This window comes from Phocoena sinus, chromosome 21 (assembly GCF_008692025.1).
Source record: "Phocoena sinus isolate mPhoSin1 chromosome 21, mPhoSin1.pri, whole genome shotgun sequence".
Taxonomy (NCBI): domain Eukaryota; kingdom Metazoa; phylum Chordata; class Mammalia; order Artiodactyla; family Phocoenidae; genus Phocoena; species Phocoena sinus.
Window position 1 is genome coordinate 35,484,195 of NC_045783.1, and position 25,655 is coordinate 35,509,849.

General features: G+C 44.6%; 1 protein-coding gene across 2 annotated transcripts in view; it reads left to right on the top strand.

Moving 5' to 3' along the window:
- The window catches only part of PSD3 (pleckstrin and Sec7 domain containing 3), a 584,040-nt gene extending 561,832 nt beyond the window's left edge, over positions 1-22,208 (top strand). The window contains exons 16-17 of one of the 2 annotated variants that reach the window (XM_032618448.1): positions 13,961-15,080; positions 16,742-22,208. In XM_032618448.1, coding sequence (XP_032474339.1) covers positions 13,961-14,179 — 219 coding nt within the window. In that variant the 3' untranslated portion in view covers positions 14,180-15,080; positions 16,742-22,208. Of the gene's footprint in view, positions 1-13,960 lie in introns of both variants that reach the window. The other variant, XM_032618447.1, reaches the window with a different exon arrangement.
- Positions 22,209-25,655: the final 3,447 nt, after the last annotated feature.

Below are 25,655 nucleotides of genomic sequence, written 5' to 3' on the forward strand. Positions count from 1 at the left end.
AGTTGCATTTTGTATGACACAACGAGCGAGGTCTGCAGAGCGCTGGATTTTCATCTGTAAAAGATGATGCACGCTTCTGAAGGGAGGAGAAGCTTAGCAGCAGGATCCTTTGAATCACATTTTAAACAGATGATTGAGAAGCAGAACAAACAGCCAGTCACAGGACCCACAGTGACTCTGTCCCTAAATCCCTCCTTACACCTGAAATGTCTGCTCTGAGGAGGGTCACTGCTTTGGGTGAATGTACTGTCTGCCAGAAAAGGGAAAATACTTGCAATTATAAAATAGTAAAATTAGGAAAAGGGATGGACTGGAAGTTAGGAGGCCACTTTAGTCTCATCCTTGATGTGTTTGGTACTAGTTATCCTCTCTGGACCTCAGTTTCTGGCTGTGGAGATGAGATGGGATTGGGTGAACTAACCTATAAGGTCGCCTCCAACTCTTTATTTTTGATGCGAGATACATACTAACAGCAAATAGTTTATTAGATTAACTCACTCTCATGATGATCCCTAAGAGTGTTCTTAAACGTAAAACAAGAATAGTTCAATTTGGGGATATCAGGGGATCTGGACCAGCTCTGTCCAATAGAGATATAGTGCAAACCACATATATAATTTTAAATTTTCTAGTAGCTACACTTAAAAATAAAAGGAAACTGGTAGAATTAATTGTAATAAGATTTTTCAACTTAACACAATATGTCCAAAATGTTATCCTTTCTACATGTAATCACTATAAAATATTAAGATATTTGATGCTCTTTTCTTCCTAAGTCTTCAAACTTTAGTATACCTTTACACTTAGGGCACATCTCGGTGTAAGGTGGCCACATTGCACGTGCTCAGGAACCGCCTGAGGCAGTGGCTCCTGTGCTGCTCAGTCCCCCTAAAAGCCAGCTGGGACTGGGAGGCCTGGTCACAAGTGGGGTGCAGGTTTCACGCATAATGGAAGATGTGCAGCTGTTGTGCACCGTAGGACTCTACAGTAGTTTGTGGACGGTGTCGCTTCTGTCTAGCTGCCTGTGCTGTGCCTGTTGTTTACTGTTTTGATTGTTACTTCTGGGTGGGGATTCAGTAAAGAAGAGGCCCACCTGGTGTGAGTGCTGTCACCACAGTGACTTGTGAGAAGGCAGTGCCCCTTCAGTCTCCCCACAAAGCTATTCTCATGCAAATAGTGTGAGCGGCCTCCTTCGCAATTCCCTTGGACCTTTTGGTAAGTGACCCTCCCATCCGTTTTTTTGCAGACTGCTGGTACTGTCCGCCCTTTCCTGTGCTAACTCTGTTTTTTTCTTTTTACCCAGAATACTTTATCTCTGCCTAACTACTTTAGGTTTCTTCCTACTACTTTCCATAAGAATCTGTATGCTTTTGATGTAAGAGTTTTAAAAACTTGTGTGCTTGAGCCCCTCCTCTGAGATGCAGAGGCTTGTTGGAGCAGGCTACTGCGGTTCTTTAGGTGTATCTAGTTCAGAATTACTCATATGCAAAAATCCTATGTTTGTACTAGCCTTCTCAGTACAGCCCTCACTGGAAGGCTGGAAGAAGGTCCCCCGGTCATGGACTTCTTGCAGGAGCACCTGTCTGCCTGGACAGCTCCTGGAGGTGTGGCTCATGTGCACGAGGGACACGTCCGGGCCTCTCACCTCAACCGGAGGTTTCCTGCCTGACCGGGTCTGGCCTTTGGCCAGTTTGTGGACAGAGTCAACCACAGCTGGTTTCCCATGTGCCTTCCCCTCCCCGGACCAGCACTGCGTCTTCATCCATGTGTCACGCTTCCCTCCTTAGAGAGTCCTGGGAAGTTTATAGCTGCCCCTCATTCTGCCACTTGTGGAGCCTGAGACTGGAGGGGGCGAGGGACTTGCTGAGGCCTGGTCGCTCAGTGTTCTGACTCCACGGGTCAAAGATACTTTACCAAGACAGGCTCAGAATTGGACACAGACCTGGTGAGATGGAAGAGAGATATTTGAGCTGGGCCTGCAGAAGGTGCAAAACTGCTTTGAGCTCAAAATCAATCAATATATCTTAGGTATGAAGTGTCCTGGGAAGTCAGTGGGGAAGGTAGTTTACCTTCAAAGCTTCCTCAAATCCTACTTTAAAAATTTCCTAGAAAGACTGACCTGTCCCCTATGACAGGCGTTGGCGTTTTGGGACCTGTGCACGTGACAGGCCAGACGCCACAAAGAATCCCGAGAGCGTATTTCTGAGAGAAAGTGTGTGCGACTTTAGGGAATCCCAGTACAGCCAGAAGCACAAACTAAATATAAACCAAGGATTAAGAGTGTGGCCTGTAGGTGTTTCCCTGGTGGCACAGTGGTTGAGAGTCTGCCTGCCGATGCAGGGAACATGGGTTCGTGCCCCAGTCCGGGAAGATCCCACATGCTGCGGAGCGTCTAGGCCCATGAGCCATGGCTGCTGAGCCTGTGCGTCCAGAGCCTGTGGTCCGCAACGGGAGAGGCCACGACAGTGAGAGGCCCGCGTACCGGAAAAAAAAAAAAGAGTGTGGCCTGTATAAGAATGTTGTCATAACAAACTAAAATTTTGTTTTAGATGTGAGTTCCCTAAGGAAAAACTTAGTGAGAGACAAACTTTTATCCCATAGGAGTTAAATTTAGCCTCTTATCCAGATAAGTAGTATTTCTCTAGCTCAGATTACTTATCTTGGGTATGTAGAAACTTGACTTCACATCTCTGTGTTTCAAAGGACAATTTTTTTTCCATTAAACTTTTTAATCCCATTGATCCAGAGTTAATTTTCTTTTTCCAGTTAATTTTACACTCAGCTATTGTCAAAACCCTCATGCAAGGCCACGCTGGGCAGGGCCCCCAGAGCCAGGAGCCTGGTGCATGGCAGGTCTGCAGGACTGACCCATGGCTAGGTGGGAACTGGACAATTCTTGAGTTTTCCACCTAGAAAACAAACTGTGTTCTGTTTTCTAAGTGAGCTTTGTGGACTTTTAAATTGAGAATTTCGCATTTAATTTCTAAGAAGAGAAAAAAAATCTGGGTACTAATACAGACTGGGTTTATAGAAAGGGTTTCGAGAGCTGGAGAAACAAAGTGTGAAGAGTGAGAAAGGCAGCAGCGTTTTAAAAATTAGCTCTCAGAATTGGGAAAGCTCTCCTTGACACCGAAGTCCTGTTCTTCTCCACAAAGGTGTTGCAAAGGGAAAAGCACTGCAGGGGATCTGCCTGCCTGGGCCTGGCAGCTGGGGGCCCTGGGAGGGACAAGCACGACAGGGGTGGCCATTGAGCCCTCGCTGCTCCCTGAAGGGCCTGTGGGAGCTCTGGGGGCAGAGACCAGACGCCTTAGGAGCATCAGACCAGGACCACAGGATGGAGACAAAGACACGTTCAAAATGCTTTCTGCAGACCCAGTGCTTTTTGTCCGTACTAGAGTTTTTTGACCTCTTCTGCTTACATTATTATTATGAGTAAGCTTTTTATTTTAGTTTTGTTTTTAATTGAAGTCACAAAGTTCATTTAGAGAGCAGTCGAGCCAAAAGGTAGACTGAAATAAAACAATAGAATTCACACTGCCTCAGGTTTTCCCAGAAAGCCACGAATACAAACTATACAACCTAAAAATGTGTGTATTTGCTATATTTTGGTAGTGGGTTACCATTACATGCAGAAGCCTGATAGGGGAATGGCATAGGGAAAAGACGTTAAAATTTCCTTTTAAAAATGTAAGTCCTAGCATAGCTTTCAGATAAGAACTTATAGAAAGCTCTGTTTTTAATGTATTGCTTTCTTAAGTTAGCAGGTAGCGGAGGGTGAGCCAGCCGGGCAAGGAGAAAGTCTGCAAGTCAATTCTGCATCGTCCTATAGAATGCAGAGTGGAGATGAGCAGTTTCTTCCAGAGCTCCTTGTTTTGTTGGCTTGTTTTAATTGTTTTGGTTTGTTTCTTTGTTTTCCAATGTAGAGACCTAGGAGTAAAAAGTGTTTTGCTATGTACATGACATTATTGGTGTTCTTCTCCTTTCATTTTAAGCTGGCCTTTTACCCTTCCTGCCTGAGAAGGGGAAATGTCGGGAGGAAATGTATTCAGGACTTGATTGCTGGTGCAGTGAGGTCTGAAGGCAAATGGCAGCGCTAAGTTAGAATTGCCATTGCAGTTTTCTTTTCATTTAGGCTGTTACTATTGTATTCATGTATCAGAGGTCAAAAGGAGATAGTGTTATATTAAATGAAATGAAAAATGGTATGCAGAACTCATACTCAAAAAAAAGAAACTGCTCCATCAGATGTGGATGTGATTAAACTTCTTTTCAAATAATAACAATACTCAGGACTTTTTTTTTTTAGCACTTAACATTCAACCTAAGCCACAGCTTACTTGGCCTTGGATACTGTATTGTTTTGTTCCTCTCTAGTAAGCATTGCTGCTAGTGAAAGGGATATTTTTCCTACATGTTTGAGAAGTATTCTTACAGGTGATTAAAGACCAACTTAATAAATTAACTTTGCAAAACAATGTAGTAAGGAGGGTACAGAGTGAATAAACAACTTGATTTTAGGAGAAAAAGAAGCCATTAAGCATTTGAATTGTCTTTGGCTCTCAGTGGTCACAGAAGGTTTTATGGAAAGCGCAAATCTTACGAAGGAAATTAAGGGAGAGAGCTTGCTGAATGGACAAAGCCACAAAAGCAGTGTTCAGATTCTTCTCTGCAGAGAGTAGCCACTGAGCTTGGATTTGGTAAAATCCCATCTCAATTTTCTGATAGTGGGATCAGCTCACACAGTTATACTGCTATGAATCTATTCATACTGTTGGAGAATCTCTGAGCAAGGAAGCTGAGCATACAGCTCTGAAATTTTTAAGAATTGATCTGAGAATGAATCCACAGAGACTACAACAAAACCTTTAATAACGGGGCTTCCCTGGTGGCACAGTGGTTAAGAATCCGCCTGCCAATGCAAGGGACACGGGTTTGAGCCCTGGTCCGGGAAGATCCCACATGCCACGGAGCAACTAAGCCCGTGCACTACAGCTACTGAGCCTGTGCTCTAGAGCCTGCAAGCCACAACTACTGAGCCTATGTGCCACAACTACTGAAGCCTGTGCACCTAGAGCCCATGCTCTGCAACAGGAGGAGCCACCGCAATGAGAAGCCCACGCACCACAACGAAGAGTAGCCCCCACTCAGCACAACTAGAGAAAGCCCACACACAGCAACAAAGACCCAACGCAGCCAAAAATAAATAAATAAAATTTTAAAAAAGCGAACAACTGTGAAAATGATTTAAAAAAAAAAAAGACCTTTAATAACGTGACCAAAGGCAGTAACTGTCCCCAAAGCACATCGCATTCTCAGGCTCCCTCTGTCCTTCCTAATGAAAGTACACCCTGGAAGGGCCACGTAATGAAAACTAGCAAGGATTTAGGAAAGTGAATCAATGCCATAGTTAGTGGCCACCTGCCCCCAAGACTGCTCTTTTCACTGTCACATTGCTTCCCACAGACTTGCGTTCTGCAGCCCATCTCATCTTTAACGTGCCCAATCAGGAGCTATGTTCATGCTTGCACAGTGGTTACTTTGTGGCATGAATTATGTTAATTAAAACATTCATGGTTTTTTGCTGTTTCTTCTTCCCTTTTTACTATCTGGTTATGAACATTATTGTCAGAGCAAAAGTGTAAAACCTCCATATTGTTATTATTTACTTGTTTAGTGTCAGCAGCAGTTTCCTTCCCATGTTAATATTGATGAGGCTGCTACTCTGACCCACAGAGCTTAGAATCTTAGGTGAGTGTTGAAGTATTTACCCAAGGGTAAATGTGATCCTGGTGCATTACATGTAAGTCACATGCAAGAGTCATCAGGCAAAGGAATTCACATATAAATGACCATTGACAAACTCTTATCTTTTTAATGGATGCTTTTGTTAGAAGGTAAATTTAGAGGCTGCCCTTCATGTCAGAATGAGATCTAGTCACTAACAAATGAAGAACCACCACACTCCACACTCCAAAAGTCCAGTTTTTCACTTTTTTTTTAAAGCTCTAAGTGAGTAATAAAATTTGGTCTTCATGTACTACTAGATAAGAGACGCTCAGAAAACATGTCTCTGTTTTATGAACCTCAAAAGTATGATATAAACTACTTTTCTTTCTCTGTAGAAAGAGAGCCCCAGTCTTAAGTAACGCAGCCTCAGCACACTCTGCAGGGTGCGCGCGGGTGGCGTCTTGACAGCCGTGGTCTGGATGTGGGGGGCATAGATAAGTCTTTGCTGAGTGGTGCCACTTAGGGTCAGACCATAGCATTTTTGTAGAAAACATGGGAATGGGGAACACTGGAGGTGAAAGAGCATTCCCTAGAGGCTACTGACAGAGGGGCTCATCAGGCATCTACCTCTGCATCTATATCCATGGTTTTATTTTTCTAGAATTTGCCACATTAAGAGTTCAAAATATGTTTTCTATTAGACATGAGAAATTTATTTTCTCATTTGTTCCTTCTTTCCATTTATACACTCATCAAATGTTTACTTAGTGTGTACTCTGTGTTCTCTGTGCTGGGGATATATTAACAAACTAAAGCCAAGTCCTTGCTCCCATGTGGTTGCATTCTAGGATTGGCAGGGGGAAGATAGACAAGATTGTTTCATAAGCAAACTCTAAGGCTCATGGTGAGAATGCTAAGGAGAAAAATAATGCAGTGACCAGTGCGAAGAGCAGGTGTGGCAGTTTTAGGTCTGGATGACCAGGGAAGGCCTCTGCATAAAGGAGACATTTGAGTGAAGACTGAAAGGGGTGACGGAGGCCAGGGAATATGTCCTGTGGGCTCCTGGGGCCATGCTTCTTGGGCAGAGAGAGCAGCAGGTACTAGAGGTCTAGAGCCAGGAGTGTGTCTGCTATGTTCAAGGACAGCCAGGAGGCAGGATGACTGGCACACAGCATGCCCGGGGGGAGCAGTAAGACACCAGACTGGGGGGCGGGGGGTGGCACTGATGGGGGTTTCCTAGGCCAGTGTAAGGATTTGGGGTTTGGAAGGATTTTTAAGGATGAGAAGCCATTGGAGCATTTTGAGCAGATGACACACTCTTACAGTTTAGCCCATGACTCTCTTTCTAGAAGAGTATGCATGGGGGGCAGAGAGGGAGCAGGGGGACCAGAGAGGCAGCTATCGCAGTTATCCAGGCACAAGGTGATGGTGCTTGGTCCAGACTGGAAGTGGTGGCAGCAGAGAGAAATGGTGTGCTTCTGAATTTATTCTGAAGATGGAGGGACAGATGGATGTGGGATATGGGAGAAAGAAGGATCAAGGAGCAAAGTTTTTATTGTCAAATTTGCTGCATTTTATTGTCAAATAGTGCTGCATTTGTCAAATTGTCAAATTCCTCAGGATTTTAGAAGTATCTCCAGGCTGCTCCCTAGTAAATACTAGTATACTAACTAATCATTAGCCAGATCCAGAAACTGCTGTAGGACAATTTGTTGGCTAACTCTTAACAATCTTGATATCCTACGTGTTGTAGGCTTATAGGGGAGGACCAAGAGAACTGTACTCTAGCACCCATGGCGACCAAACAACTGGTATAAAACTATTAATGAAAATAATAAAATAGTCAATGGATTTAATACTTATTATGTGACCACAGTATGGCTTAGGGTGGAATAACATCCATCAATAATTTGTTGAATATTCAGAGAAAACCCAACAAAACTATGTTATACCAAATCCTATTAATTAAGCATATCTTTTGCTAAATAGAAATATGACAGGAAGTGCACGTACAGCTCAATTGAGATACTGTTTTTTATTGAAGTACAGTTGATGTTGCATTAGTTTCTGGTATACAACAATGTAATTCAGTTATAAATATATATTCTCTTTCATGTTCTTTTCCGTTATGGTTTACTATAGAATATTGAATATAGTTCCCTGTGCTATAAAGTAGGTCCTTGTTGTTTATCTATTTTATATATAGTAGTTATATATAATATTTGCTAATCCCAAACTCCTAATGTATCCCCTCCCCCTTTCCCCTTTGGTAACCATAAGTTTGTTCTCTGTGTCTTGTCAGTCTGCTTCTGTTTTGTAAATAAATTCATTTGTATCATATGTTAGATCCCACATATAAATGATATCGTGTGTGTGTGTGTGTGTGTGTGTGTGTGTACCCCATATCTTTTTTATCCATTCTGTTGATGGACACTTAGGTTGCTTCCATATTTTAGCTATTGTAAATAGTGCTGCATTGAACATTGTGGTACATGTCTCTTTTTGAATTATGGTTTTCTCTGGGTATTTGCCCGGTAGTGGGATTGCTGTGTCATATGGTACTTCTATTTTTAGCTTTTTAAGGAACTGTCATACTGTTTTCTATAGTGGTTGCACCAATTTACATTCTCACAACAGTGTAGGAGGGTTCCCTTTTCTCCACACTCTTTCTAGCATTTATTATTTGTAGACTTTTTGATGATGGCTATTCTGACCGGTATGAGGTGGTACCTCATTGTAGTTTTAATTTGCACTTCTCTAATAATTAGCAATGTTGGGCATCTTTTCACATGCCTCTTGGCCATCTGTCTGTCTTCTTTGGAGAAATGTCTATTTAGGTCTTCTGCCCATTTTTTGATTGAGTTGTTTGTTTTTTTTGTTATTGAGTTTTATGAACTGTTTGTCTATTTTGGAAATTAAGCCCTTGTCAGTCAATTGGGATGTTGTTTCTATGAGTGAGTCCAAGCTGAGTGTTGACCATTTTATTAGTCTGCAAATAATAGAAAACTTGACTAAGTTTTTAAACAGTATAAACATTCTTTATCTCATCTAAGAAAACTTGAAGTAGATGGTCACTGGCTGCTTGAGAGTTGCCACCAAAGATATATGATCTTTCTAAACTTCTGATTTGCTATCCTTAGCACATTGGCTTTTTTGTTTTCATGCTTATCGTTTCATGGTTTCAAAGTGCCTGCCATAGCTCCGAACATTTCATCTCCCAACTTTTATCAGAGCACCAAAAACTGCTTCCATGGAAGTACCCTAGTCGGCTCTCCTTACATGTCACTGGCCAGGTCTAGGTCACAGGGCTGCAACGTTGACTGGCAAGGGGATGAGGGTTATCCCTGCTGTGTTAGACCACGATTCCTGTCCTGGGGTTAGGCTAGAACATGATACCCTCAGTGAAAAGCACAACTCCGTCAGCTGCAAGAGGAGGCTGCTAGGGAAGCAGCAAACAGTGTTTGCTGCTCTGTCCTCTACCAGCTTCTTTGGATGAGATTGACCATTGGAACATGACCCTCAGGTTTTCAGTCTCTGAACTGGCACATCAGGTTAAAAAGTGATTGAGAAGTACACTTCCTGCTGTTGCTCTGCTTTTCCCTAAACACCAGCTCTAACCTAAAAAAAATTTCAGGATTGGTCTTAGAAAAAAGAGTCATGTCTTCTCTGAAAGGAAAAAAGGAAATAAACCCTCCCAAAGATGGCACATGGTTGCATTGTTAGGAAGAAGTCTGACTTTGCCACCCCAGAGGGGAGAAGTCAGGAGAGGTCTTGGAGAAGAATTTTGCGGGCAGTCCTAACCCTTCACTCCTCGGGCTGCATTCAGAGCTGCCTGTCTTTGCTCAGAGGCAATCTTTTTTTGGCCCCAAAGCCTCTGGATAGAGGTTTACAAATTTGGTGAGTCTGTAATCCCAGAAGAACGTAGATCACAGTCCTTCCAGTAGTACTGAAGAGTCCTGAGATTAAAGATAAGTTTTCCTAAAATATTTTAAAGAGGAATTTGGCTTGGCCACAGAGAATGGTAGAAAGCAAAGCTGTATTACTGGGTTTAGTAGCCTGTGTCCCTGTAAGCCCTTATAACTCAGAAATAGAGCACAGCCATTGGAAGTTCCTAAACAAACCCACATTATTTTTTTCCTTATTTCTCTCAACATCTGAGCAGTCCTGGTTGCCGGCCCCCTTTCACCCTTTGCTTTGCTTTGCCTTTTCTTCTCATCTGATGATTCATGTACTACCACTCCTCTGTGCTCTGCCTTTTGTTTGTTGATTGACACACTGATGTAATTTATGGGGGCAACAGATTTGCAGCTGGAGCTGTAAAATGAGTGGATGAAATTGCTTTAATTTATGCATTTTTTTGTTGAATTTTCCCAATAATGTCAGTTTCTTCAAAAGCTAGTAGAAAATGGCCCAGTCACCTTTTCTTCTTTTGTCCTCTTTCAAGTCATCTCAAAAAATTGTCCTTCATATCCCTTTTATTGTATAAATGCCCTAGTTTTGTGAAATAGTATGCCTTACATTGATTTTCTGAATGTATTTTTAAACTGTCTTTAGATCATTTTACTAAACCTTATTCATATTAAAATACAGTTCTTTCCTGCATTTTATTCTTGCCACCAAGGCAGTTTAGAGACAGATTAAGTCTCTAAATTCCTAGAATGAACATGACTTTAGATTTCACTGATGCATAGACTACTGTGTAATACTTATGACATATTTTTTATTAGCATGTGCCCTTATTAAACCCTTATGTATTGATAGCTTTCTGAGAAAAGATTAATATTTTATTCCTTTGTTACTTCTTTACTAAAATTGGAATGTGTATCAATTAGTGATGCTTTCATCTGCAATTAACAGTACTTGAGGCACATGGAAAGGTGCTCAACATTGCTAATCATCAGGGAAATGCAAATCAAAACCACAGTGAGATATCACCTCACACCTGTCAGAATGGCTATCATCAAAAAGAACACAAATAACAAATGTTGGCGAGACTGTGGAGAAAAGGGAACCCCCCTACAGTGTTGGTGGGATTGTAAATTGGTGCAGCCAGCGGGGAGGGATAAATTAGGAGTTTGGGTTTAACAGATACACACTACTATATATAAAATAGATAAACAAGGACCTACTGTGTAATAGCACAGGGAACTATATCCAGTATCTTGCAATAACCTATAAAAGAATATATATATTCTTTTTCAGATTTATATAAAACTGAATCACTTTGCTATACACCTGAAACTAACACAACATTGTAAGTCAACTCTACTTCAGTTAAAAATAAAATTGGTGCAGCCACTGTGGAAAACAGTATGGCAGTCCTTCAAAAAACTAAAAACAGAACTACCATGTGATCCGCAATTCCCCTTCTGTGTATATATCCAAAGAAAATGAAGACACTAATTCAAAAAGATAATGCACCCAATGTTCATAGCAGTATTATTTACAATTGCCAAGATATGGAAGCAGCATAAATGTCCACCAACAGATGAGTGGATAAAGAAGATGTGGTATATATACAATTGAATACCACTCAGTCATAAAAAAGAATGAAATCTTACCATTTGTGACAACATGAATGGACCTAGAGGGTGTTATGCTTCGTGAAATAAGTCAGAGAAAGACAAATACAATATGATTTCACTTATACATGTAATCTATTAAAAACAAAACAGATGAACAAACATAACAACAGAAACAGAGTCATAGATACAGAGAACAAACAGGTGGTTGCCAGAGGGGAGAGGTGTAGGGTGGGGAGAGAAATAGGTGAGGGAGATCAAGAGACACAGACTTCCAGTTGCAAAATAAATGAGTCAAGGGTATGGGGAATATAGCCAGTAACTGTGATATCTTTGAGTGGTGACAGTTGGTAACTAGACTTATCATGGTGATCATTTTGAAATGTATAGAAATGTTGAATCACTATGTTGTGTAATAGGAACTAACATAGTGTGTAGGTCAATTATACATCAAAAAGAAATAAACGAATAAACAGACTCATAGAAAAAGAGAATAGATTTCTGGCTGCCAGTTGGGAGGGGGAAATTGGATGAAGGCAGCCAAAAGGTACAAACAGCCAGTTATAATATAAATAAGTAGTAGGGGTGTAATGAAACACATGATAAATATAATTAGCACTGCTGTATGTTATGTATGAAAGTCATTAGGAGAGTAAATCCTGAGTTCTCATCACAAGGAAAAAAATTTTTTTCGATTTCTTTAGTTTTGTATCTGTATGAAATGATGGATGTTCACTAAACATTTTGTGATCATTCTTTCATGATGTATATAAATCAAAGCACTATGCTGTATACCTTAAACTCATACAGTGCTGTGTGTCAATTATATCTCAAAAGAAACTAGAAGGAAAAAATGTGGCAGAAAAAACCATTACCTGATTAGCAGTGGCTTAAGCCCAAAGGGTATTTATTATTCATACTTAACAAGACGGTCAGAGGCAATAAGGACTTTGAGAGTTGGATCCAGCTCATTGTGTCATCAAGAACCCGGGCTCTTTCTGTCTTTCCATTTTCCCTCAGGCCTAGCATGCTGTCCTTTTGCCTTCACGCCTGCTGCCTCATTTCACAGGGTTACAGCTTTAGGAATCACATCCATGTCAAGGAAGGAATAAGAGTGAGGGGCTGGCACCAGTGGCTTCTCCTCTCAACCTGCCCCTTTCATCAGAAAGCAAAATCGCTTTCGCAGAAGTCCCCCAGGAGAGTTCTCCTTATATCTCAGTGGCTAAAATATCACACAGCCTATCTTAGCTGCAGGAGTGTCTGGGAAAGTAAGTATTTGGTTTTACCAGCAGTGGGAGGGACATAGGAGAAGAGGGGGGTTGAAAATGGCTTTTGATTGGCCAAACCTACAGAGTCTCTCAGAGTTGTCATCCTAAAATACACATTCCTGCGTATATTTTCATACCCAGGAAGGAAATGCAGCTTAAGAGTATGGGTTCTAGAGTCCATATCCCAGCTTCACTTCTTTACTGTCTTGGACTTATCTCTGCCTCTATTTCCTTTACTGTAAAACAGGGATAATAACGTACCAATTGTATATGATTCTTGTGTTAATGCCCTCAAGTTAGCCTGTGGGCACCCCATAATGTAATCATTGTCAACCAAAGCTTGGCACCTCAACATGGCTACTGACCAAACCCAGAGCAAGCTTAATGACTAGCAGCTTTTCCCTACTTTTGAGCAAAACAACTTGAAAGAGTAGCTTCAAGTAGCTTCACCTTCATAATTATTAACTTAAAACAGATATATAAAATCTCAATTTGACCAGAAAAATCCCTAAAAGACTTAGAGTTATAAAAGACTTTGCTGCCTTTGTTGGGACAATTTATAACTGAGCTGTTCTTTTGCTGAGAAAGAAAATACTTTAGGCCTTCTACAGATCCTTCATGTGTTGAAGCAGTATGATGAGAGACTTATTTTGACTAGAATCTATCAAATCGAGAATCTGAGACCCTTCTGTAGTTTGCAGTATGTACACAATAGCTCTATATAGTGACTCAGATACAAACTTAAGAAAAGCAGCACCAGTAAAGGTTAGAGAAAACAAATCTCTGCAGTGTTCTTCTCAATTATTCTTAGAAAAAGATACCCAGAGACAAGAAAATCAAGGAGCCGTTCAAAACATAGTAGACACTCAATGAACAGTTGATGAAAAAAAATGTGTAGAATAAAGGACAACATCAGGGAATAATTTGAAGTTTTGCAAGAAACCATAGTACTCTGAGAAGTTGGTAATCCTAGCAGAAAAGCCATAGCAGGAAACCCAGAGCAGCTTCTAGGAAGTATTAGTGGTCCTGTAGGGGACAAGAGTACAGGTTCACCACCAACTGCTTCCTCAAGTTGGGAGTAAAGAACCACACCCCAGCCAGGTTCAGGGGAGGCCTTGGCCACGGCCTTGTGGGGCGGCCCCAGTGGCTGCAGGCCTGAGCCTGAGAGCCATCTGGTCCCCAAAACCGGAGGCCGCAGCTCTTCCAACTCACACTTTCTTGTGCTGAGTGTTCAGGAAGCAGGCTTCCTCCATCTCACAGCCATTCCTGCAGAATGCAGAACGAAGGAGAACTCACATTCTATCTTTATGTCTTAGCGAATCGATGAAACCATCAGTCAGCCTCCTGAGCTGCCAGCCCTGCCCTTCGGGAAGTGAGCTCGCTGGCGCCTTGTGCCGTGTGCCTGTGACAGTATACTGACCCCTCTTCTCTGACTCCCTGCAGAAAACCCGCTATGAGATGTATGTCCGCCTTCTGAAAGAGGGGGGCCTGGAGCTGCTGAGTAGCAGCGGTGGAGGGGGCGCCGCGGGCCTGAAGAAGTCGCACTCCAGCCCCTCGCTGAACCCAGATGCATCTCCGGTCACCGCCAAGGTCAAGAGAAACGTGTCGGAGAGGAAAGACCACCGACCTGAAACTCCAAGCATTAAGCAAAAAGTCACTTAGAATCCATCTGCGGCCAGGAAGTGCTGGTCGTGGAGCAAAATAGAGTTTTTCAAGATCTTTCTGGTGAATCCGTGAATATATTTAAAACAAAGTCTGTGACTAAATGGTGCATTAGTAACCTTTCCTATTGTATATTTTTGTTAGTTTCTGTACAGATTGTCTCTTTGCTCTTGATTTCTTTGCTTTGATGATTTCTGCTACCTGATAACTAATGCACCTTTTGTGAGGGGAGGGGATCATGATTTCAGAATGGATTATGTATCACTTCTCCCTCAGGGTTCTCTCATTTGCACTCTGCTCAGTTGTTTTGTGTGTTCTCAAATCAGCTGTTACACTTTTTATAAAGGTTAAAGATTTAATCCATTGTGAAACACTTAACTGGACAAACTTTGTAGTTTAGAAAATTCTAGCCAGAGTTAATATAAGCCTTTTCATGTGAAATCTTGCCCAGTCACAGAGGTGGAATCCAGCTCTCGCGCTCGCAGAAGTTCAGTTAAGAGTTACACTCACGGGAGGTGCCACTCCCCCGTGAGGCCTCATGCATCTGAGTGCTTAGTGTTGAGTCCAGCCCTGCTGGTGGGGGTAAAGGGGGGCAAGGACCTCAGGCCTGGAGAATTTAAGAAGCACGTTAGCTCGCTTGAAGTGTAGATTCCATTTCAGCCAAGCAAGGAAGGAGGAAATGGCGTCTTTTGAAGGCTGAGGCAAGGTGGCCCCAAGTTCATTTTGTTTTCTAAAGGATGGTGGCAACAATGGACTCTTGGGGGCTGCAGCAGCGAGCTGTGTTTTTGATCTGCAGGAAGTTGTTACCCCACTCCCACAGGGTCTAGACAAGGAATCCAGAGCCATCTGTGGTGGATACCCTGCCATCCGGGAATTAGGTTCTTTTATATATATAGGCATGGTGTTGTCTCCTGGTTGTAAGAATTTGGGGTCTTCCTAACAAAATAATATCAAAATGGAGCCCCTTTCATTCTTTCCTTAATAAAGCAAAATAAGGAAGGAAAAAGTTGTTTTTCCCTATAGTTGTTTGGCAATAGGATGTTGATTCTTTACAATAAATCTGAAAGGAATAAAATCTGAAGGAATTATGGCTGGAAAACTGAGGAATCTCCTGGTGACAAACACAGAGTCCCTTAGTCTGTTCTTGTCTCTGTCTCTGTGAAGCCGCTTTACCCTGCTGCACTGAACTGTCCCCTAAAATAAATCCTTGATTCTAAATCATTTCTTTGTATCTGCTCAGAGCAGTCATAAGCTTATTCCAAGGACAGTCCCTTTGAAATTCAGGGTGATAAACAGAACATTCTCTTACTGAGGAGAAGAAAGAAGTGAAAATTGAGCCCACTGTGAGTTAGAACTTTCTGATTTTGGAACCTGAAAACTCTGTGATCCTTAAACCTAGAATCTCCACAAGTTCAGAGCGAATGGAATTACTTTGAATGTTCTTTTCTCTCCCACAGAGATTTGCTCTTTTCTACTCGGTTTACTAGTTAAGGTGCTGTGTGACTAGAGGCTCAGGGACTCTGTGTGGGTAGCATGGCTCCGGGGAATTAGAGAAAACCTGCTCCTGAACCATGGTACTTTCTAGTGGTATTTTGTTCTGATGCACCAGCATTTATACAGGACTATTTATTAACATGCACTTCCTTCAGCTGTAGAAATGCCCATACTTGCTGGTGCCCAGAAAAGAGAAACCCCTCTGTAAGGTTGTAGCTGCTTGCTTTGTGGTGTTTTTGCCACACATTTGAAAAACTCCCTCTAACCCTCTATCTTGTTTATTAGGTAAAGGCAGTGACTAAATTTGTTTCAAGACCTAGAAACAAACAGGGTAGTTACCAACATGGCCCATGTACCTGATTCTTTCTTTGTAGCTTCTGACTGAATCCAAGGTTTCTACAAGGGAATCCAAGGTTTCTTCCTAGAATCTGAATCATCAGTGTGTGTGCTTTCTGCCTAGATCTTTATCCTAAGCAGAGGGGAGAGAGGTACCTAGACCATATCATCTCTGAGCTTCAATAACTAAAGAAGAATCAACATCCCTGACTGGCTTGAATGTGTGTGCTCCCAGTATGTGTGTGTCTGTGTATGTCGAATGTCTCCGTGTGTGTCACTTAGAGTCTGTACCAGACGTGGAATGGTACCTTGCTGCAGTGTTTAGACACTCGAACAGCTCTGAAATGCCCAGTGAGCATCAGCACCGACGGCCTTGTGCTCACTGTGTGACTCACTGATGTTATCTCCAAGAACTTCTGGATATGCTAATAGAGAGACAGATGAGAAGGGCACTTTTGAAGCTGTGGTATATACTGCGTCATAGCTTATCTTGAAAAACAACTGCAAAGGTTATTTTGTGAGCCATGATCCCAGACTGCCATTGTTAGGGGATGGGCTGAGAACACCTCCCCCTGAGGCCTCTGGACTGTCTGGTGCCAGTGCTCCTTGCAGGCCAAGAGCTTATCCTGTAGGAGACAAGGCCCCTTCTGTGACAGGATCCTGAGAGCCTTGCCCATACCCAACCAGGGTCTCCTTTGTGATCATTTCTTTCCCGTGGTGTCTAGTCAGGAGACATGACTGAAGACCTTCCCCTTCACAGTTCCTCCACGCCTGCCACCCAGTTCACGGTACAGGGGAGCCCCCTCCTTCCCTTCTGAAGGTACTGCCCCCCATCCCTCACCCATCCCCTAGTACCAGGAGCCTTGCGATCTCTCTCCATCTAATAAGTTATTATTCCTCTTTGCAGAAATACACCTAATATTAATTTTTAGTATAGAAAATCTTGAGAGTCATCAAAATACCTTGGTGACGGTCTTGTTGCCGAATTGTCCATAGAAGCAGCCATGTGTGGAACCGGAACCAAAGTGTCTCAGGGTGTGTTCCCCCACCTCACATATTGACATTTACAGGGAGGGGTCAGGATTTCCTTGTTAGCAATCGAAACCTAATTACTAGCATGCAAGAGTCTTTATTTTATTGCCAGCCATAGACATTATTTGAAGTATGCTTTTTACAGATATCATTTGCTGACTCTTAGTAATGCCTGATTAAACCAAGCAACACTTCTGCACATTTTAATTACCTCGTGTGGAGAGTCGTCTGGGGGACCGCAGTCCTGGACCATGTGAACCTTTTCTGTTGCTCTTGCGTAAAGAGGATGGAGAGCACCTGTGCAGGACCGTCTTTGCTTCTCCGGCTGTGATCCTCATTCCAAAGATGAGTGTTTCCTGGTCAGAAGTGACGTGAGGGAGTTAATTCTGGGAGAGAAAAATTGGCTGGCTCTCCAAGGCCAGTCTAGGGTTGGTCTCTTGTGTTTGTGTTTCACCCTGTGGCCAAAGCACAGAACCCCCTGAGGCTGGAGAGAGGTTTACATACCCAGCAGGGAAGGAGCCCCCTGCCAGCCCTGGCCTGTTGTCCTTCCAGCACAGAAAGAGCTGGGGAAGACATTCTTAGGTAGGGCAGGGCTTGCTTTGGCCTTGAGCTGCACCTCTTCTCTGCCTTTATCCCTAATCATAGACAATTGGAAGAAAATTGACCTTAAAGAAGTTTCTCTATTGTCTTACTTTGAACACTTTCTTGGGTTTAGTTAGTGGTCACTGGAATTTGATTCTTTGGCATTTTTCCTTGTAGTCGCCCGTTAAGCTTTTTTAAGACCAAGTTCACAGGGCGTTCTCAGCCTTGTGGTCCAAAGCTCTGTAGTGTAGCTGTTGTGGACCGGGCCAAGGGTTCAGCAGGCGGGGAGCCACCTTCCTTAGCTGCAACAATGGACAACCTCCTGATCCCTTCACTTTTCAATTGTCAGAATTTTTGCAATTATAAGATTAGCGCTGTTAAACAGGAATCAAAGTGGCACCCGGGACTTGTTCACAGTAGAGCCTGGATAATGACTAGTGTGACTTGGGCTTAACTAGCACCTGCTTTTCTCACGGAGCATCTGAGTTACTCTGACAGAAGATCAGCTTTTGTAAGGAGATGAGCCTCTGGGCCTTCCTGGTTCCAAAGCTTTCTGGCTGTCTCTTCTCCCAGGCCAACAGTCTGCCCCGGGCAACAGGTGTCTCCATTGGCCTTGGACATCTTATAGTACCAAGTTACCCAGAGGACTTCAGAGACCAGTAGCTCACACAGAATAACCCAACAGTGATGAAAGGTGCTTTGTCACCACTTCTGTTCTCTTTTCAGTGTCTCACTCTCAAAAGGAGGACCAAGGTCCAAAGCCATTGCCATTTTCCTTTTGTGCCCAGAGTACCCAAAGCCCGAGTGGGAAGCCTCTGCCTAGGACAGTGAGTGGCCAGTGCCTGCAGAGAGAATGTCTTCAGAGAGAGAGAGTGCCAGTAAAGATGTGAATCTGTATGACAGTCTGTGGACTTGACTGCAACAGCAAGAAAATATGGCAAGTTAAGTAGTTGTATATACAGTAGGTTTCCTTAGGTCTCTTTGGCTCATCCTTTGTAATTTACGTGTGTATCTGTAGTGTTGCAGGCTTTTGGAGAATATTGATAGTATGTCAGGCATCAAAGAGTATGCCTTCTCTCACCTTCCAATGTCGTAATTGTAGGTATTTATAGTTGTATGTATCTATATTGTATCAATGTGTAGATTGTACATCAGTATATGGCATATGTACATCAAATTTATTTTTGTCCTTAACCAGTGTGATATGAAAAGCAAGTAAAAACCTCATAGGATTGAATATATAATGCAGTTTTTGAGAGTCTATACAGTGGTACTGTTTTATTAAACTTAAATTCAAATGATATTTTGATTAATTTTTTTAATGATAAGATTTTATGCTAGAAAATTTCGTGATAAGATTTTATGCTAGAAAATGAGCTTTGAATCACCAGAGCAAAAATGGCTCTGAACTAACTTTGTTAAACTATTTCAGTGTACTGTGTACAATACCCGGGGTGGGGCTGTAGCTCATTATAATTTGAAATATACAGAAAGAAAGGGAAAAAAAAAAAAAAACACAGGCAGCCTGTGCAGTCTTAGCAACTTCAGTATTAAGAGCACTTAAACATAAAGTCAAACTGACAATTTGGGGCTTATTACAAAATGTGATGCTTTAAAGCACACGTTCTTTATTGTTGTAATTAGTCCAGAAAAATAGAGCTTTCAGAACAATTAGCTAAGTGCCCAGCGTATCATTTATGTTCCTGTGTCAGTTTTACAGCAGCCCAAACCACCCTCCTAGCACTGCGTCCTCATCCTCTTCACCTTAAAGAACTGTCGCCAGCCCTGCAGCAGATCAGGGCTTCCAGAGATCTGGGACTGCCCTCCAGGCCTGCGGTTGCACAAATTAGCATCTAGACACAGGTAAAAGAATTTTAGGACAGGCTATGGACCAGGTTAAAACTTTAGTATTTTTATACTTAGGTCTCTTTTCCGGCCTCTCCCCAAAGAAGAGCCACTGGCCTTAGTTGTCTGAGCTTACTGCCTATCTTAAAGTATATAAGTATTAGATAACTAGAGATTAAAACTTTATTAGCCAGCATGTTGGTATATTTAAAGCAAAACTGAGTGTGTGTGAGTGAGTGGTTGAGTGCAGTGTATTCGTCTACGCACACTGCCTGTCGTTCCTCGTGTCCAGTTCAGAGGGTGGGAGTCGTGGGCTGGGAGGCTCAGCTTCAGCTCCAGGCTGCAGTAGTAGTGGTGGTTACACTTGCGTTTTTTAATTAACTCTGCAGTCTCAAACCGTTTTTGCCAATGTATCCTATTTCCTAATCTGTTTTTGACCGCGCTGTGAGTTGGCTCTGTGGCTGCGCAGCAGGGTCTCTGTTCCACAAGAGTGTGTTTCCTTCTAAGAACTATAGTGATTTGCAAAAGTGTCCATTTGACTCAGAAATCATATACAAAAGGAATATCAAAATTTTAAAGTTTCACTCTGGGGCTTAATCATTTGAAATGTTTGGACTTTTAATATAAAGCCAAGTAACCATTTGGCATGGATAATAACATCTCCTCTGCGGAGAGGATGCATGCTCACTGATTTTTAATGCCATTAGGACCCTTTCTTAAGCTGTAGGAACAAGAGTCAAAGTGAGGATGTGGGGAGTGTGTGAGCCTCTTGCCTTCCGCAGAGGGAGACATGCTGTGGCCTGTCCTCCGCTCTGAGAGATCTGGCGCACGTGGAGCCTCGGCAGTGTGTACATGCACTTGCACGCGTGTACACAGCGAGTGTCCTAAGTGACATAAACTTGAGACCCAGAGCGCCCGAGTGTTGCGAGAGGTGTGGACCAAGGTGACAGCGGCCCGCAGGCCCCTCCCGGGCGGGCAGGAGTTGGAGCCCCGCATCTGACCTTGAGATGCTGTGCGGGGAGGCGGGTGGCTGGCAGTTGGGGGACGCTCATCTCCTGTCTGGTGGACCTTCGCTCCCCGGCGTCCCGCAGTGGCTGGCGTGGCCATCGTCCCCAGTGGCGCTGCTGCTCGCTCTGTAGCTGGTTCCTTTGAGAAGGGAGTACGGGGAGGGGGGGTCACAGCCTTCCCCCCACCAGGCTCCCCTCTGAGCTGGTGGTGGGGCTGGAAAGGGGAGGAGCCTGGCCACGATGGGTTTCCCTTCGCAGGGTGGAGGCTCAGCTTTCACGAATAGTGCTATAAAAATAAGCACCTTACTGTCAGTTCCTGAAAATGCTGGTTACTAGGGAGAATTTTGGAGTTTCCCTTACCATTTCCCCGAGCACCCCCCGGGGAGCCCCAGGCACAAGCTCAGTTCAGGACCCACTGTGGGCCTGGGCTCCTGCTGGGACGCCCCCTCAGAGGCCGGCATGCACCTCTCTGCAGAGGGTTTCCTCCCAGCCTCCCTCTTCCTGGGCTCCTAGGAGCCCAGGGTTGGTCCATGTGCACCTTCCCTGGCTGCAGGGATCCAGCTGTCCTCATTGGCTGACCCTGCTGAGGGTGACCGAGTCACTGCAGTGACGCTTGACAAAAGGTATTAAACAATTCTCTGACTGAAGACAAGACTGCATATTTTGCCTTTGCAAGAAACAAGATGGCAGGTTGAACTATAACCGGGGATGGATGATCTGTTTGCCTTTGCACCTGGATTTCTGGAAATGGATAAGGTTTCGCTTCCGCGGAAGGGTCAAGGGACGCAGCCCGCTGCCGCGCGGTTCTCCCCAGGCCCATGAGCCCTGCTGGGCAGAGGCCTGAGTGCCTCCGTGCATTCCTCCTCCCACCCCCGCCACCGGCTTCGGAGCCTGTTTCTAGAGCAGAAGTTGATGCAGTGGAGAGCTGGAACCGCAGCCTTGATTACTGTAGGGCAGGCAGAGGGCAGAGGTTTGTATCCTTTACTATAAAACATGCTTTGAACTTTTCCAATCTATTAACTGGATTATGTTTACTGGGGTTCAAACTAATTGGCAGAGTGGGTCAGTCCCTTAACCTTCAGAGCTTTCTCCACCAGTCACTTCAGTTTCATTCTAGTCCCGGTGCCATATGTCCCTGAAATCGTGAAAGTAATTAGTGATAAAATAGCAGCCTACTCATTTTCAGTGGCCAGACTGTCAGCACTGGCAGACTTGGGTGAGGCCGTGGCACCAACTCCTTAGGAAACCTGTTCCTCCTCGCCCACCAGATTCGAGAAATGCTGTCTCCTAGAGAATCACGGTATTTATGGTGGTCATCTTTTGAATGGAACAGTAATTTATGTGGATACTGTTAAAGTGTTTAAAGAATATTTTGAAAATTAAGTTTACATTTTACGATCGCTTTATTTTTTATTAAAATGGTTGTATATAAATATTACCCTATCTCACCGTTGTTGAAGGAAAGCTAACCGTGCAGACCAGTGAGTCACCTGATGTGTATAGAAGCTGTGATGTATAGAGTACATTTCTCTACTGTATAAATGCTCATGAATATAACTCTTCCTGTGTTTTTATAAGTTGGGGATAATTTGTTGCTTTACAACAACAAAATTTATTGCATTTAAATGGTTTTTATGTAATAGAAATCATGCAAAATAGTGAAGGATTTAAAATATGTATATGATATATGTAAATGTACAAACTTTAGAAAGAAATAAATCCAACAAATTTCAGTCATTTTGGGGAATGTTCTTATTTGCTTATTTATTAAGCAGCTGGTTTGAACGCGAATTAATTAACAACTAACACAACACAGTACATACACCCCCTCGCATAAAAAGCCAACCACAAGCCCCACAGCGAGAGTTGGCTGGGGAGGTGAGAAAGTCACATTGTCAACCCTGCCTCCCTCCGCTGGGCTCTGTGAACCTGCGTGTGCGAAGCCTGCTGCTGCCTTCGTCAGGGGCTCTGAGGGGGGAAGGATGAAGCTTTTTGAAGTAATTTCAAGAATCTACACGCGTCCCACTCCAGCCTTCCCACCAAGGCAGAGGGGCCGAGGGGTGATTGTCGCCCTAACGTGCAGTGCTCACCCCTGCTCTGTGGAACTTCGTGTGTGCATGTGGGTTCTCTTAACCTAACTTGATGCCCAAAATAACATGTTAACTTGGAAAATGAGAAAAATAAAATTCCACCCCAATCACTTAACTTCTGCATATTGGAGATATTGGAGACCAAAACCCTGAGGAGTGACTCTCACAGGGATGGATGGATGGGGGGCAGAAGAGGGCCTGGGCTGCCACCAAAATCCCTCAAATGTGAATCCCCTTATACAAATACTGAATCATGTCACACACATGGAAGTAATATGTCATATGTCAGTTATACCTCAATTTTAGAAATTCAAAAACAAAGCAAGCCATGAATCCTCACTGCCCAGTTGTCTGTCCTCTGGAGCTAGGAGTCTTCTGTATCTTGTCATATTGTTTGTTGCACAGTTAATAATATTAGAACGAAAGGAACTAAAGAGATCATTTTTGAAAGATGACATTCATAAGAGGAAACTAAAACACAGAGAAAATTAATATACTATAATGAAAAAAGTAGCAAGTCTAAAAACATCTTGTCTCTAGACTAAGTCCCTTGCATACACTGTGGGATTTTCCGGTGAGACTGCTGAGTCACTGTCAGCTTTTATTGAGAGGCTGTCAGCAGCAGGAAATACCTCTCTCCTGTTAGAGAAGAGTGTGAATTCTGGATGCTGTGCACAGTGAGCTTGACTTTAACTCTGGTCGTGGCTTTAGCTTGAGTGATAAGGAAGCAGCGGTTCCTGGAAGCCAGCGTGGTTTCCCAAGGACAAACCATTTCAGACACATTCATTTTGAATTTTGTAAGATTAGGTAGATTAGAAAAATGCAGTAGGCAGAATATCTGAGCCATATCATCAAAGAATTTAACAGGGTCTTTAATGAAATATGTCTGGGCAAAATGGAGAAGTCTGATCTGGACTTTAGTACAGCTGATGAGAGTGTCACCACTTGAACGGTGCTAATTAAAGGCACACGTCCACCTGGGCAATCCTGCTACGAAGCTTGCCTTTTGGCCCCATCTGTTGAACATTTTAATTAATAACTTGACTAAAGCTACAAAAGGCGAGTTTATTAAAAATGTGTATGTCATAAAGCTGGGAGAGAATGATTATACTGAATGACAGAATCAGGATTCGAAAAAAATCTCATCAAGCAGGGAAATGGTGCAGATTAACAATGTAAACTGTAAGAGTGAAGATCTTACACTTCAGTTATTAAAAGAACAATTATCAAGGCCAAGGTAGGCCCTGGTGTTGCATAGTGTAGCAAACACCTGGAAAAGAAAGGCTGCGGCCTCCATCCCAGCAAGCTGGGCGCCAGTGCCAAGGGTCCCGGGCACCCTGTGCCGGGACACAGTGCGGTTCCTAAGACACTGCCCTCCATCAGGGAGACGGCGCCTGCAGAACTTGCCCCGAAGCATGGGATGCGAACACAGCAGAGGGCGTAAAAGCAGCAGCCAGGATGGCAGAAATATGAACAGTGACGTGCAAGGAGAACCGGACACGCGTGAGCTGGGGACGGCCAGCCCATGACAGACCAGGGATGTTTAAATGAGTCGCGTGTAGGAGGGAAAGGAGAGCCATGCTGCAGCAACCTAAGGGGTGGCTAGGATTGGTTAGTGGAACTTACAAGGAGAAACACAACAGTGAACCCAAGAGAGAGCTCTCCACTCAAAGCTGCCACGACAGACAGGTCCTCCGCCCACAGGCGAGTTGGGACGTGGGCTGGCGCCGGGGCAGGGGCTGGGGGCGGGCACTGAGGACCCAGAAAAACTTGCTGCGGAGGTTGGGTTGTAGAAAACACGGTAGGGGATGCCATTACTCGGAATACCCGGCGCTCAGGTGCGCGGCACCCTGCTGACCCCTCCGCACCCGCCCCTCCTTCCATCTCCACGGGGCTGGGTGCCCGAGCACCGACGTCCCCCACTTTCAGGGGAGGAAAGCCTGCATCAGGCCCCATGTCTTCAGGTCCTCCGCGGCGTTTTAACACCTCAGCAGCGTCCATCTCCATCTGCAGGAGGAACTGGCAGCAAACGGCCCGCGCTGGATCCAAACTCCCGGTCCCGCTGGGCATGTCTGACCGAACCGGTCTGGGGCGCGGCTGAGGCCCCGGGCTCACGCTCGCCTGACTGTGCCGCGCAGCCGGCTTGAGAACCGCCGCCCGCCGGCCCGGCCGCGCGTCCTTGGCCCCACGTGGACGCGCCCGGCCTCGGACCCTCCAGACCCCGGGAGGCGGAGGCCTGGGCGTCTTCCCCGCGCCCGGGGCTTGGCGCGCGCTAGGGCCTGGGAAGCCCTACGGCCGTCCCGGAGGCTGAGCCCACGGGTGACGCTGTGCGCAAAGCTGGGACCTGAGGACTGATGCTCCGGTCACTCGCGAGGCCACGGGCAGCCATCCGTCTGCTGCGTCGCTGGGCCCGGTGCACTGCTGCCCTGTGCCCGCACCTCTCCCTGTCCCCACCGAGAAGGGAGGCCGGGCCACCATCCCCGCGTAGGGAAATGTGCGCTGGCGGCGCCGCGGTGGCGGTGGCCAGGGGGCCCCTCGTACGTGCACGTGAACCCGGAGCCCCGCTCACAGTTCTCTGCGCCTGCGGCCTCGCTCCCCTGAGGCCCCCAGACCCCGCCTGAGGCCCGCGGCCCGGCCTGACCCACGCTCCCTCTCTCAGTCCCCTTTCCCACCCTCGCTGTCAGGACACCCTGCCCCTCCTGCCCCGACTAGAGGTACTTCGACCCCAGCTACGACTGCATTCTGGCCGTGCCACCAACATCCCTGAGAGGGGTTTGTGGCCTGGAAGAGTGCGTCCGGGGGAATCTTCCCCGCAGCCCGCCAGGGGTGCGACTGCCGGATGGAATACAGGATGCCCAATTATATTTGAATCGCAGATAAATAACAATACTGACTGTAACTATGTCCCATGCAGTATTTGGGACACACTTAGGCTGTAAAAGTATTCATTGTTTACCTGAAATTCAAATAGAACCGAGCATCCTATATTTTATCCGGCAGCCCTACCCGGGGGGTTCCTCTGGGTAGCATTTCCTCATGGAATTTACTCTTTCTTGGCCCAAAAGAGGATCTTGCCAATATCTTTGAGTT